The 15,530-nt window shown below is 51.2% G+C and overlaps 1 protein-coding gene across 1 annotated transcript in view; it reads left to right on the top strand.

Annotated features, from left to right (window-relative positions):
* The window catches only part of Prdm16 (PR/SET domain 16), a 211,452-nt gene that overhangs the window by 156,177 nt on the left and 39,745 nt on the right, over positions 1-15,530 (top strand). Inside the window, exon 4 of the mRNA XM_059255932.1 lies at positions 7,054-7,188. Within this exon, the coding sequence (XP_059111915.1) occupies positions 7,054-7,188 (135 nt within the window). The remainder of the gene's footprint in view (positions 1-7,053; positions 7,189-15,530) is intronic.

Raw genomic sequence — 15,530 nt, 5'->3', positions numbered from 1 at the left:
TTTTCTCAGAGGGCCTTTGTAAAGCACATGGCCCCAGACATAGCTGTGCTTATGATCTGGGGTCAGCCAACTGCAGCAGAACCAGAGATGGGTGTTCCTACAATGGAAGGAACAGAGCATGAGTGGAGTGGGCTGAGCTTAGCATGCAGAAGAGACCCTCTGTGTTGGTACTCATTGGGATCATCCATGGGGGAAGCAGAACATTTGTACCCATGATGCCTTAGAGTATTTGTACCACTGGAGTTCAGAAACTGTGATCACCTGTTGGTGAGATCCAAGGAGTCCCTACAGGACTAAATCTGGGCAAGCAGACACTGTGACTCCAGAAGTCTCTATGAGCAGCTGGGCTCATGGTCACTTTCCTTATAGGTTCAGGCTCACACCTCCCCCAAATCCTTGTCTTCTACATACCAGTTGACATACCATCCCTGTGGTGCTGATAGATCAGGTTGTGACATCAGGTGTTTGATGGCTGTTCATGGCCTGGACTTCTGCCAGGGGATTGAGTTCATCAAAGCATACTCTGAGAGTATCTTATGTGACTATCAGATGGGGTGACTCTGCTGCTACCTGGACTGTCAACCTTGGCTTTGAGAAGTTGGAGCAGGGTAGAGAAGGTCCTCGTGACAAGAGTCACCAGTTTGGCTTCTTGGGAGAAGTAGAGGCAGCAACAATATAGAGAAACTTACCCGATAATCCCTACTCCAGAGCTCCTGAAGGACAGCCCAGCACTAATCACCCCACCACACAGTCCACAGAGAGGGTCATGTGTATTCTGCAGACTGGGGAGGGGTCCTGCTTGGAGCATCTGTGGTGGCGGGCACTAGTCTCCAGAGCAGACACACAGCAAGTCCCGCCACCATCAGTGTTCAGAAATATGTATTCATAACAAGATTGTTGGCTAGGACCTCGTCCATTCTTGTACCTCCAAGAGGCTGCCCAGAGCTCATTATCTGCGCAGGTAGCCATGGGCTGGGGAGCAGAAAAGAGGCTCTCTAGTTTTCTAAGCAGGTACTGAGGCAGGACCCCAGACAAGACACATTATCCAGTTGAGAGTGATGAACGCTCAATACTAGCTTCCAAGAGGGAGAGGTGGCCACTCTCATGGGGGAAGAACATTCATTCTGAGGGTTCTCGTCCACCCACAGTCTAGTGGGGGAGGTGTCTGACCTGCTAGGCCCTAGATTTTAGCAGACCCTCTTCCCACCAGTTGTTGCTAATCACCTAAGATGCTTCTGTCCTGGCCCTGTCTATGCCTCATACCTCCACTTTGTGAAAGACCAGAATGCTAGTATGAATCACCAAGTTGACCTTTTATTTCTTGTGGCTCAGGGTTGCAGCCCATGACCAATGAGACAAGCCACAGATGCCAAGATGGTCAAGCCATGTGACCCACCTCAGACACCCCACTCAGGCCACTGTGTGCACTGTGGGGATGGTATGATGGCCATTGAAGGACATCCTTGGTATGTTTGCAGTAAGGTCACAGGAAAGGCTGGTGACCCAGCTTCTGTAGCAGCCATCAGGGAAGAGCCCTTGCAGCTCCAGACTTCCAAGGCTCCTCTTCTCTTCTATTGTTTACCTGAGATTCAGATGTATGAGTCCCCTAGAGGCTTCGAGTCACTCAGGCAAAGCACATCACACCCAAGTCCTTTTCCACTTCACCATACTGCCCTCTTCCTTCAGGCAAAATTCACAGATGCTGGCAGGAGTGTCATTCCCCTGCTAGGTGGAGCCTGGGCCAAAAAGAGCAAAGACGGGAAGGGGAGAGATAAGTTAGCATAGCATATAAGGGCTGGAAGGCACGGAGATACAACCGAAAACAGTATAAAGAGGAAGCCAGTATCAGACTGGATGCACAAGGCATGGAGAGATCATCTGTGTGTCTGGGATATGTGCATACAGCCTAGAGTATCAGAGTCTGAGAATTGGGTGTAAGAATGCCAGGAACCAGAGGGTTCACAGGCATTTGGATGTCTGAGTGACTTCTGGTGTGTGGCTTCCTTCAGATGTTCAAAGGCCTGTGTGGGGCTCATACTGGAAAATAGGGACTTCAGTGAATTTTTGTGACATGCATTTCTTGATGTGGCTTTGAACCGAGAGGATCTGCCTGTGACTGACACAGGAGCCAAGTTCTCCAGGTGTGGAATTGGGACGTCACCAGCACCTGTCAGCAGAGTCCCTGGTCAGGCAGCAATCCTCTTTCTGCAGCATCCAAACCCTGAGCCATGCTCTGGGGCCTGTCCAAGACCCTGAAACTCTACCCCTTGCCTCCACTATGCACCACTACCCTGGCAACTGTCCAGTGGAGGCCAAGGCCAGAGGGGGATAGAAAGTCCCAGACAACTTCTTCCAGGAGTGAGTCCCAGAAAACACACTCCACCACTCTCTCCCTCCTGTTCTGATTCCCTCCCTCTCAGCTTGAACAGATGGACCCCTGACCTCCTGGTCTCCGCAGCCAGGCCCCTGTCTGCTGGCAGCAGTACACCCCATCCTGCCGCCGTGTTTCTGCTTAGCACTTGGTCATGTCACCACCAAGCCCATAATGAGCGTCAGGTTCAGATTTATGAGCTCATTCAGGTTCCATGTCCGCCACACCGAGGTGTCTCCAGAAGGCCTACTCTCCTCTCTCTGTCACAAGAATGGACTTTCTGTTTTGGCTCCTTGTGAATGTCATAAATCATAACCATTGTACGTGTGCTCACACATGTGCCTCTATGTATCTGTGTGTGCATATGTGTTCGTGTAGTATGTGTGCCCAGGTGTGCATGAAGATGTAGAAGAGGGTAGTGGGACACGTGCAACAGTCCTGCAGATACCCACCACACCGTGGGCTTCTAGGGAGCATGCTGCAGCCATAGGGCACAGGCCAGTAAGGTGACTCCTAGGCCTCACTCCTTCCTGCAGGCTGGGAATCCATTAGGTGAGCTGACGACAGACGCTCTACACTCCCGCCTGTGTGCACATCCCATATGGAGCCAGCCCCTGGCCATGCCCATTAAATGTGAAAGAGTTAGCCCAGCAGAGAGCCACAAATTAAAAGTGCAGGAAACCTCAAATGATGTGCAAAAAATATTGTCAAGGGTAAGAGGTTTTTTTTTTTTTTTTTTTTTTCCATCCCTTCGTTTCTTAACTCAGCATTTCTGATGGGGGTGATTGATGAGCTGGGGAAGCTGGCAGGAACATGGGGGCCGAGAGGCCAAGTGGGGGCAAATGGGCAGAAGGACCACTTCCACCAGCAGTTATGCGAGTCCACAGGCTCAACCCCAACAACTCCAGAGCCAGACTTTCAAGTGGGTAGGGCCCAGACTCCAAATCTGGACGGAGGTTCAGCTCCACGAAACCAGCCAAGAGAACACCACCACCCTCGATCACGACTCTCCGAGTCTCATGTACAAGCAGAGCCTAACGCCCGAGTCCTCATTCCCTTGCCCCCTGTGAGCTCTCAGATATCCTTGGGACTCTCAGAGCTACACAGCTCCTGCCAGAGCTTAGGTACAAACAGAGGCCCGACTCCAGATCGGAAAGGCTTGGCCGATTCTGTTGCCTCTGGCACCAGGGCCTTGGCACTTGCTACCCCCAGTGCAGTCAGGGACATGTGCTCAGCTGCCTGTGGCTGTGGCCTTAACACCCAGGCCTTCCGCTCAGCATCCCGAGAACCCCTGAGCCCCGCAAATACTGGTCAGCGTCCCAGTGGGGCACCTGAGGTCCCCTCAGCCAGGGAGTGTCACTACAGCTCCATTTCCATGAGTGCATCAAAGGCCTGCTTCAGGGGCAGCGATGCCAGGGACCCGTGAGGAGCCAGGCCTGCTTGGTGGGTTCCAGATCTTATAGAATGCCACCCCTCCCCTAGTGTGTCCATTGCTGTTCAGGCCTGAGATGGTAGCTCCTCCCTCCCTGGGAGGAGCAGTTTAGTATTCACTGGGCACCCCTCGGGTATAGAGAATCTGGTCTCTGAGAGAAGGAACACCAGGCTCATGGTGACCACACTGGAGAAGGGTCTTCCTCAAGTCTTTAGGGACCACCAGGAAATCAGTCATCCAGAGGGTCAGGAGCTAGTGAGGGACAGAAGCCTGGGCAGGTCACGGACTAGGACCAACAGCAATAGCAACAAGTCACCTTCTCATAGGAACGACTTGGTCTTTTTCAAAAATATAGCAGCTGACCCATGACTGTGACCCCTGAGCACACATATGCACATGTGCACACACATAAGTAAAGATTCTTGTGTATACACATGAGCACATGCATATATAGAGAGATAACACATGTTTACACATGGGGTACATAGCTGTATATTTATAGCCATAAGCATGTGCACACATGTACACTCTTTGCATGAATGCATATGTATCCATATGACTAGCTGGATCTCAGCAAGCTCCCAAGCACTTTAACAGAGTCATTACTAGCTAATTAGTTGTTCTTGGGGAAATAGGCCTCAGCTATGAGACATCAACAGCCAAACCCCAGGAAAGTCTTGGGGCCAGAGCCCTGTGTGAAGACTGCTCATTCTCAGCACTGCTAACTAGCTATCCCGGGCCCTGAACCATAAAGGGGGGAAAAAAACAGAGAGACAGAAAAATGAGAAAGAGACACATATAGTGAGGGACAGGACCTGGGATTCTGCACCATCTGCCTAGAGGTCTGTGTGGCGGGGATTCACTGGAAATCCTGGTCCCTCTGGGAGGGAGGGAGGGAGGGGTCCTCTGGTCTCTTGGCAGTTAGCCCTTCTTAATCCCTATGTCTGGGGCGGGGGAGGTGTGAGCTGCCTTATCGGGTAGAGGTCTAAACCTGTGGGCTGAAGTCCTCAGCAGCTTCCTGCAGAGTCCTCAGTTGGGAAGAGAGACTAAGATGTCTGAATGCCTAAGGAGGGTTCTCCCTATTGGTGGCCTGAGCCCACTTCTTAAGAATGGGAGACCTGCCCTCCTGAACATGGCCTCAACATATGGCCACTGTTCACTCTGCCTTCATCCTCTCCAGGTTGTAGGGGTCACACAGGGGTGTGGTTGGGCTGGCCTTGGATTAGAGCATGGCAGGCAGTGACCTCCAAGGGTGTGTAAGGAGTAGGGAAGGCTTCATCTAACCCCTGAGTAGCAGGACCTTGAGTGAACTCCCAGCGTCCTGGCTAGGGTGAGACAGTCACTACTGGGTTCAGACACCTGTGGAGATCTCCCTGGGCACCCCCCTGAGCCCCAGATGAGAGGGGAGGTCATATCTCTATCCTAACGCCTCCAGAGTTGAGGGTCCTGCCTCTCAAGACCTGCTCCCTAAGCTAAGAGAGGAGTACAGTCGGGCTCCCAGCTTTACCAACAGCATGTGAGTTCTAGTGTTTCAGTTTTGAGAAGAAAGTCAGGATCCCAGGCTGAGGGGCCCAAGCTCTGTGCAGGGCACTCTGTTCAGCCCAATGTCTGCACTTTGGGCACCTCTCACCTCCACCTTCCCAGGCACAGCATACAGTTGCTTCACGGCCTCATTCACAGCCAGCCTGGAGTGGTGAGGCGGCCTCTTAGCTTCTGGGCTGAGGGAACATGAGGGCAAGTGGTTGAAGACTTGGCTACTTAACCTAAGTCTCTGCCTGATGGAGTCAGTGTTGAGCCACCGCTGCCTCATGCTTCCAGAGAATCCACTGGTCACCCAAGTGAGCACACAGGGCCCTGGGATCAGGCATTGCAATGTGTTACCGTACAAGGCTGCAGTCATGCCCCTGGGATCTGCAGGGCCTCCTGCTCCATACTCTGAGTCTCTCCTACCAGGTCCCTTCAGGCTGCCATCCTTTGTCCGAAACCTAGGGATCACTGACAGATTTCAACTGGGAGACAATGCAATCTGAGGAGGAGAAAGACCCACTTCCCATCTGTGTGCTCAGGGTCTGACTTTGTGTCAAAGTCCTTGGGGACAAGGGAACAGGTGTACAGAGGCAGGACGTGTGGCTTCATTGTTTTGTGCTGACGCTGAACTTTTCAAAGAATTCCAATGTCTGCCATGGGTGTGTGTACAAGGATCTTGAAAAGTGCATGCTGAGTGGTGATGTGTCTACTTGTGTAGAGCTGCACCTTCACTGGGCCCTTCAGCCTCCCCTTACTCCTGCCTTCTTGGACTCCTACCCATCTGGCCACTCCTTCCACCTGGATACCCTACCCACCTAGACACCCCTGTCCACCAACCTCTCTCCAACCATCCTGCCTTTTAGTTAGCCACCCCAGTTGCTGTTGGCTTCAAAGACTTTGAATTGGGGTCTACCATAGGCACTGAACAGAGCAGGCATGAGCTGGAAGGTGCTGTTGCATCTGCATCTGCCAGCCCGTGGTCCAGGTCTTCTTGCAAGCAACCCTTAGGGAGGGGGTCGGGGCGGGTGAGGGGGACAGATCAGCAAACAGGCCTCTGAAGAAGAGAGTTCAGAGGGCGGCAACAGCAACAGAGCAAAGCCAGCGCCGCCAGGCCCGCCTGTTGTGCAGGACGTGGTGAGGAAGCATGACGTTTGCATGCTGGCCAGCATCAAACTGAAACTTTCCAATTTTAAGGAAACGAAATGTTTTTCTGTCATTCAAGGGATGTGTTATCTGACAGGAGCATGTCTGCACAGGCACACGTGTGCACGTTGGCACATAGGTACATGCACATTTGGACACGCACTCACATACACACACCCAAACTCACGTGCAGCTGCACACCCTGGTAACACCTTTACCTTCAGAAACGCTTTTTCTAGCCCAACACCCCCACTGTCCTTAGCGGAGGGCTTGTGTTAGACACAGAAGGCTCTGCTTTCTCACACCTGGACAGCCTGCTGGGTGGCTTCACCATGCTGGAGACTCGTCAGTGCTTGGCCTGACCGTGAGATGCTATGCAAGAACAGGAAAGCCACCCTCTTCTCCACCAATCTCTGGAGGCTCCCCGGACCAGGTGGGCTGGGTGGACAGGGCCTCTCCAATGCGTAGGACTGGCTGATGGTCTCAGCCAACCTGCCATCCTGCCTGAACCTCTGAGGCCAGTGCAGCCTGGCACAGCACATGGGGCACCTCTGACCTGAGTGTGCTTCTTCCCCAGCAGATCTCTGAAGACTTGGGCAGCGAGAAGTTCTGTGTGGATGCCAGTCAGGCTGGGGCTGGCAGCTGGCTCAAGTACATCCGTGTGGCGTGTTCCTGTGATGACCAGAACCTCACCATGTGTCAGATCAACGAGCAGGTAGGTCTAGGACGGTCACTCTCCCCGTGAACTGTCCTTGGAGACAGGGCACCGAGGTGGACGGTGGTTGAGGTGCGCGTCAGCCATGCCTCTGGTAAGATCATGGGTCACCTGCTAAGCTCTGTCCTGCCACAGGGGGTGGCCATTTGACGCCTGCCCAACATGGGCTACCTGAAGAACTTAGCTGCCCCAGAATACTCCACAAGAGCAAAGACCACAGAGCAAAGGTCAGAAGAACTTGTCTGAGGCCGATGTCATTGGAGGATCGAAAGCTGTGGTTTTTAAGGCCCGCGGGAACAGACAGGACCTCAAGTCACAGGGTCCACATTCCCTACAAATGCCAAGAGACATAGGAAGAGCAAGAGCGGCAGACAGGAACAAACGGGAAGGAAACTTGCCTAAACCCTAATCAACCAACATTTCCAAAAGGGTCCACATTGGCCAGTCTAACAGCACAGAGATGCTTCCTAGACCAGGAAAAATGCCTAAAGCCCACAAGTCAAAATCATGGCATGACCTACTGCCAAGGACAGGGTCTTGCCTTAGCATGGCCTTCCGCCTCTCTCGGAGTAAACAGCTGTGCAAGCCGAACTTCTGCCTCGGTCCCCTCAGAGGCTGAGGAACCTACAGTTCTGAGCTCAGTTTCTCAGAACAAAACCCCCCATAAGTTCATTGGCTCCTCTAGCTCCATGGCTTGCCGCTGCATTCCCAGGGCAGGAGTCCAGACCCGCAAGCCCTTCAGGAGAGAAGATGTTCAGTTTCTTTCCACTCCACTGGGCACAGTGGCCAGCACGACTTTGTCCCTTTCGTAGCTTTAAGTTTGACCCTGCAGACTTCCGTACTCCAGCAAAGCCTCGTGTTCTCAGAGCAGGCGTTCCTCTGGGTACCAGCTCAGCCCTCCCCGCAGAGCAGTTTATTCTGCCTGTGTCTTTGGGCTACATGTGAGATTTTGTTGGGGGAAAAAAGGGTCCATTTACTTTAAAAGCCATTCGTGAAGACCACGTAACAAAGGCCTCATTCTTGTGTTGCCTGTACAAGCTGTCTAAAGTGGTTCGAGGCCCTTGACTCTAGAGAAATGTTATGCATTTAAAAAGACAACAAGGAGGCTGTAGGCCCCTAGCCTTGCAGGCTGCCTCCTCCAGAGCTGTCTCCTCAGCTCTTGGGCTCGATTTGGACCTAGCGGTGGGTCCACCAGATGCTTGCTGGTTCCAGACGAAGCCAGGACCAAGGGCTTTGCTGCGAAGAAGCCTTCCATGACCTTCTACTAGAACCAGAGGTTTTGAGAAGGAAAAAAGACAACTTTCTGCCTGAGGAACTTTGAGCACAAAAATAACAAGCATGACATTTAAAAGGAACATGGAAGAAAAACTTCCTGCTTCTGGGAAAAAGAGGCAGAGTGACGGAAGACTGAATGTAAGGTGCACAGAGCTTGGCCTATCCCCCTCTCAAGCTCAGGTCTGCAGAACCCCAAGTCCTGGGAAGCATCGGGAAGTCATCTGCGTACAGGGATGGACTTCTGTGTGATGCTGGTGGAGCAGCAAGGACACGGGTTTTGTTAAAATAGATGCTAGAAGGTAGCTAAAGTGGAACCGTGAGGTATGAGTCTTTGTGGGGCAAGCTTTTAGAAAACACACTAAAGTATAGTCCTCTCAAAGAAACACTGGCCTTCAAAAACCTTTTTTTTTTCCTCTCTTAATCATTTCAGGGAAGTTTACTTAAACTACTATGCAGGCTTAAAGAGAAGTGATTGCCTTGCAGGGAATTCTCTTTTCATTTCAGACCATGTGTAAGAATGTTCCAGGTTAGAGTGATTGACAACCTTGACCTCCCTGCATCCTTTTGATTCAGAGCCACTGCACTCCCCAACCTTTCCCAGCCCTGTGTCCTGTGTCCTGTGCCCTGTGCTCTGTACCCTGTGCTCACATACTTGACTGTATTGTGTGACTAGTCAGACTTACCTGTGCCTCCTTACCTGCTGACTGTCTCTCTTGTATGTGGCCTTGCAGGGTGAATTCTCCCTGCCTTAATCCCATGCATAGGATGATAAATAGCCCTGTGTTCAGAAGGAACTGGAGATTTAGGCAAATGCCATCTTCTGGAGGGTCCAGAGCCAAAATTGCCACCCAAACTTGGGTTAGTTCCACCCCTAAACCTCACACTGAGACCCCTCTACTCTGAGGAGAATAGAGCCCCCTCCCCACTGGAACCCACAGACTCACAGCAAATATTCACCAGTTAAATGAAACAACTTCCTGAAAAGAAAAATAGATAACAAACTAGAAATAACAGAAATTAATAACTAGAAACAAAACAGAATAACAAACTAGTTGTTATTCTCCCCAAAACAGAGATGTGTACACACACACACACACACACACACACACACACACACACACACACATAGACACACAGATACAGACACATACAGACACATACACAGACACACACACAGACACATGCACACACAGATATAGACAGACACACAGACACACACAGATACAAACACACACACACACATACACACACACACACACACACACACACACACACACACACACACACACCCCTGCCCCTCTTTTTCTCCCTTTCCCTCCCTCTCTCCTTCCCTTTTTCCCAGATGGCCACAGTCTCCAGATGATCCCTTCTACTTCCTGGCCATCCCATGAAGACAGTTGTCCCTGCAGAGTAGCACTTTGACCCTCTCCATGGCTGAATACAACTTCCTGGAGATACTACTAATAAAACAATTCCTGAGGACAGGCAGGCTTCTCTTTGAGAAGGAAACACTGAAAAATGTCAGTAGTGTTTCTCAGATTCTTTTCTCCCTCCCAAGAGTGTCTACAAAAACTTCTAGGCAGTTAGGAACACTATACACCCACAGGCGCATACATAATTCTTGTGTGCGCACATGGGTGCATGTACATACCTAAACATGCTGTCATGTGTGTGTAATTTCATGTACTGTGAGCATATACACATATGTACACATGTACATAGCACTCCCAGGACATCACAGACCCTGAAGGGAAGGAGCCCATGACCAAACATCTGCACTGAAGAAATGATGCTGCACTATCCAGGGTATCCAGTGAAGAAAATACAGCAAGTTAGAAAAGCATAGGCCTTCTTAATTCAAGGTTCAAGATGCAGGACTTCAGCTCCAGTATCCAAAAGAGAGAGAAGAACAGGAGAAGGATCTTAGCAAAAGTCCTGGGAGCTACAGTCACCAGAAGAGATGATCTGTCCACCATATGGAGGAGAGGTGGCTGTAGACCGAACACAGGGGTCAACATGAGGAATGGAAACCTGGGATACCTAGACTCTGCTCGGAATGGTCAGGACCTGGGCTTGAGTCAGCTCAGAAGCCTGGATTTCTGGTGTCCTGTGTCCTCGGGAGAGACCCACATGTCACCTGCACATGGAAGATGGAGGCAAGGGCATGCCTCTCACCATCCCAGGGCTGCACCTGTCCCTGCTGGCTGCTGCAGGCGCTGGGACGACCCAGACAGGCTCTGGAAGCCATAGCAGCTCACCTCCTGGTTCTACTGAGAGTCCCCTCAGCCCAGCCACATGCCCTCAGCCCAGCCTTGCCTGGCATGTTCAGACCTGCCTCAGGCCAGAAGACAAAGGTTATCTTTTTATTTGCTCCTCTGCAGCCTTTTGGAGCTGGAGATGTGGGCATGAGAAGTGAGCACAAGACTCCAAGGGGCTGAGTTCCTGAAACTTCCCTCCAGTGTCCAGCCTGCTGGTGCCTTGACTGTGGGTAGATGTGAAGCAAGTAGCGCCTTCTCCAGTGGAGCTAGCCAGGCCCTATGTCCCTTGTCTATCTCAGATCCCACCCTGCCTAGTGACAGTGCTGGAAAGTCATTGACCCGGCACCCAGTTTCCCAGCTGAGCTACGAGATTCCCTTCCTGGCGCTCTGTAGCTCCAAGAGTCCTCATGCTCGTGGGAAGGGACTGGTCTCATCCTTCATGTCAGCTGGGAATCTTACGATTCTGAGAAGGGGAACCAGGCAGCAGAAGAGACCATGGTAGACCTTGGGTTTTCCTCCTGTATATACAAAGGCCACAGATGGCCTTTGGCCAAGAGTACACCTGGCCCCTAAAGACCAATAATTTTCCTGCTTTTGAAAACCAAAGGCTTTGAGGTGGCCCATCTGGTAAGAACAACATGCCCACTGCAGAAGTGGGGGACTAGGGCTTTGCCCTGGTATTTGAGGGGGTAGTGAAGCCGCAGACCTAGAACATTGCCAGATGCCAAGCAGCCATGAGCAGCCAGTTTTGGGTGCTTTTGCTGTCTCTTCCATCTGAGCAGGAGCCTGAGGGTAAACAAGCACCCATGGGCATCTCAGTTCACTTTGGACACCTGAGGAGGAGCCCCCAACCAATCCCCTTCCATCAAGACCTCTCTCTTTGGAAAATTCAAAACATCCAGGTCACCTCTGGGTGTTTTTTTTTTCTCCTGCAATTATGAGCAAATGAGTTGGTTTGAAACATTTAGGAGACACAAGCGGAGTCTGTTACTGAATTTGTTTTAATGTTAAGAGAGAAAAGGAGAGCTTGGAAATAGTGTGACCACAGGAAGGAGGAGGGGGTGGGCAGAGATCTGTTCACAGAGGGGCTGTTTTCTCTTTTTCATGCATTGCCTCAGTGGGGTAGGAATGTGGGTAGAGGAGGGTTTGCTGGTCAGCAGGCTGAGGGTGGAGGACGGCTGAGGCAATGCTTTTCAGCAGCCCTGGGAGAGCCGTGCTGCTCTGGCTTCCTACAGCCCCTTTCATCTGTAAGAACAACCCAAGCCTGTGCTGTCTATACAGCACCCCAGTATTCCATGGCAGGGCAGAGCAGTCGGGGTGCCGGGCCCAGCCCGTGACTAGAAGACTGAGGCATCCACAGCCAACGAAGCCCAAGGGGCAGGTCTGCCCACAGCAGGAGAACAGTCCCTCCTGAATGCATTGAAGAGGGTGTTTAAACAGAGGACTGGTCAGGAACTGTGCATCCAAGTGTCCACAGGGCCGGCCCTGGTTCTGCTTGGTCCGGTCAAGCCTGGTGGCTGACAGCTCCTGCCCAGACCCTCTTTACCTCCAGGAGTGTGACCTGCTACGAGTCATATTTTAAACAGGGTCATCAGGCCTGAGCCCCTGGCCTTCCTTGACTCCTTTGGCTTTCTCCCTACATCATTTTAAATCAAAAATCATGTATTTTGTTATGGTCCTTTTGAAATGGTAGCGCCAAACAGCTAAACACAGTTTTCTCTTTGAAAGCAGACAAGGTGTAATTAGAGGATTTGTTGAGCCTTTCTTAACCAGTGGACAAAACACTTTCAAAATACTAGTGCAGTCTGGTGAGATGTATCAGCAGGTAAAGGCACTGGCCACATAATTTAATGACCTGAGTTCAATACCTAGAAGCCCATTAGTGGAAGGAAATAATAAACTTCTGCAGGTTTTGTCCTCAGACCACACACACACACACACACACACACACACACACACACACACTGTAATTTAGATTTTTTTTAATCCTTAAAAAATCTATGTCAAATTTGTTTTAATTTGGGAAAACTGTCACCTGTCAGAGGCTTTCTGTGGATCAAAGGAATCCTCCTTTTTGAAGAGCAGTTAAGTTTAAATTCAGCTTTCAACTGTGGTGATGGCCCAATACAATAGCTGTTTGTCAGACTTTATCTCCCATTAATTAAATGCAATGCCTGGTTGGAAGCCATGTAATGGTGTTGATTATTTAACTGTGTTTTTATAATCCTTATCCAAACTGTAGACTAGGGAAGAGATAAATGCATAGGAACTTTTAAATTTTAAGTGACAGAACATACAGTAACGATTATCAAGGCTTAGACACAGATAAAATTGCCTCCCTCCCGGGCATGTGGAGCAAGGACCACACAGATTAGGGACACTGGAGGAACCACCTGCATGTCCACTGACTTTAAGCCCATGCTGTCCTTGTATCTTTCCTTTCATTTATTTCAATGCTCGGATGCTCAGACTAAGCAGGCCTGGGAACCGTGGGGCTTTCCTCTTAACCACTCAACAGTATCTTCAGTACAAGCCAAGGGCCCTAAAGAGCTGAGAGCCGGCAGCCATTGCAAACTGCCTTCTGGATGTTCATTTGTGTGAAAGGTTCCTGGGCCTGAACCTGATCCCCAAGCAGGTGTCTACCTTTCAGTTAGAAGGTTCCAAGTTCTCTCTACTACGTGGAGCCACCTCTTTGTGTCTGGAACACGACAGAAGGAAAAGAAAACAGTTTGGGCTGAGTGAAGTATAGTTGGAGGCAGTGATGTTGGCCCAAACTCTAAGCTGCCACTGCTGGATGAGGGGAACTGAGAGGAAGAAACGGAGACTCAGCTTCAGGCTTGTGTCCCTATTTCAGAGAGCCCCTGACAGAAGCCATTTATTAGGCTTGTCATCTCAGCTTTTGGGAAGAAGGGTGCCACTCTCAAGTTCTCAGACAAGGAGTAGCCACCGGACCTGCGGTGACAGGACCCCAGGACTCATATGTCCCTAAAACATGTGGCACTGTGGTTTAGAAAGAAGGCAATATGCTTTTTCTCGGCAGCCACCCATCCCTCACCCCAAGATGCTGTTGGGGGGTCAGATTCTTGGGTTTCATATTCTCCTTGTTTGTAGCCTGTCTTGTGATGCTAATGGTCAGGAGCCAGAGCACTCCGGATGGATGTAATAAACCAGTTGCAAGAATCTTAAGGGACTACAGGTGTGTCTGTTATGGCCCAGGCACAGAAGGGGCCTGGACCATACAGTGGACAACAGTGCTTAAGCATGAGATGCCCTACCCTGTCCCCCTCAACCTGGCACCACAACCAACAGCACCAGTTCCAACTGAAGTTGGTCTCTGTTAAGGGAAGTCACCCAGCCCCGCAGACCAGGAACTGGCTTTCTTAGAATGCCTGGCTGATAAGGGCTTTGTGCCTCTTGAAACAGGTCATAAAAGCATGGGTTGGCTTCTGTATGCATCTCCTGTGGTTGCCTGAAGCAGGACCAAGACTTCAGGAAAGTCTATGAAGATTCCTGTTTGGTTTCCTTAGCCCTCCAGGTGGAGGCACACTGGGACACCTTGGCCCCGCCCTGGCCTCTGCAATTAGCACTAATAGTGATTGATTAATTACGTCCGGGGCTCAAAGTCCTACTGGCCACAGTTACCCAGCCTGCCACTTGTGTCCCCCACATGTCCCTGGCAGGGGCCCTAGTGGCCCTACTGTGAGGATGAGGAAGGGACACCTGTGGTCCTGCTGTGGTTGCAGTTTCAGTGTCCAGGCTGGTGGGAGGGTCCCAGAAGTCTCCTGTCTTCAGAACCGGAGTAGAGGTCCCTGGAGGCCCGGTGAGCCCAGGAGCAAAGGGTGGGAGGGTGTGGACTCTCAGGAATCCCCCTAGCCCTCAGAGGGGATTAGGGAAGGGAGGCAGGCTGGATAGCCCCTAGAGCCAAAGCAGGAGTCAGGAGGAACAGGGGCTTGAGGGTGGGCACCAGTGGGTCCCAGGAGGACTGGCTACCTTCAAAGGAATCAGGAGGAAAACTGATGGCCATGCAGCCTTCAGAACCAGAATTGGGTGGCAAGGCTCCAGGTTCCTGTAGCCCAGAGAGAAAGGGGGTAGATTGTTATGGAGAGGAGCCTTGGAGGCCAGGCAGCTTAACTAGAGGTGTGAATGGAATACAGGCCGGAAAGGCCGGCAGCCTGGGAAGGGTGTGGGTGGAAGGGAAGGGTGCTCTTCTCCTTACCCAGCACCAGTTGGTAGGAGGCCACACTGCTATCACGGCAGCTAAGGCCTTATGCAATCGGGGTGATTAGAGGTGGGAGGGAGGCCAGTTGGTGGCAAGCTCTGACTCTGACTAGGACCTCAAGGGGCCAAGCCTTCATTCCCCTCTCCTTCAGCCCTTGTACCCAGCACCAAGTCACCCACCACACTGGTGCTGAACCAGAGGCACGAAGCATGGACTTGCTGTATGCTTCTGAATGCATTCTGTTGCCAGAGGAAGTGCGAATAAGCTTATTCACAGCTGGCACACACCCTCCCCTCTGGCTCAGGGGGTACCTGTGTGGCCTCAGCTCCTCACTCTGGGGCGCTGTGGGTGAATCCTCTTCTGAAGCACGGTGGCTTGAGTCTGACCTTTAAGAAAATAAGTTGTCAGCCACAGTGTGATGATGTAAAACTGGTATCTTAGAGAACCATTGGTTTTATTCAAAAAGTCTGTTTGATCCCATTTCTAGCTCCATTTTAAAGCCTCTGTATTATCACTTCCCTGTGAATGACATAGTAGTGTGTTCCTACTACGGCCTGCTCTGTGAAGGAGTGTCACTGATTAAGATTGTG

Source organism: Peromyscus eremicus, chromosome 2, assembly GCF_949786415.1.
Source record: "Peromyscus eremicus chromosome 2, PerEre_H2_v1, whole genome shotgun sequence".
Lineage (NCBI taxonomy): Eukaryota > Metazoa > Chordata > Mammalia > Rodentia > Cricetidae > Peromyscus > Peromyscus eremicus.
The sequence above is the reverse complement of the archived record's forward strand: the minus strand, read 5'-3'. Positions and strand labels throughout refer to the sequence as shown.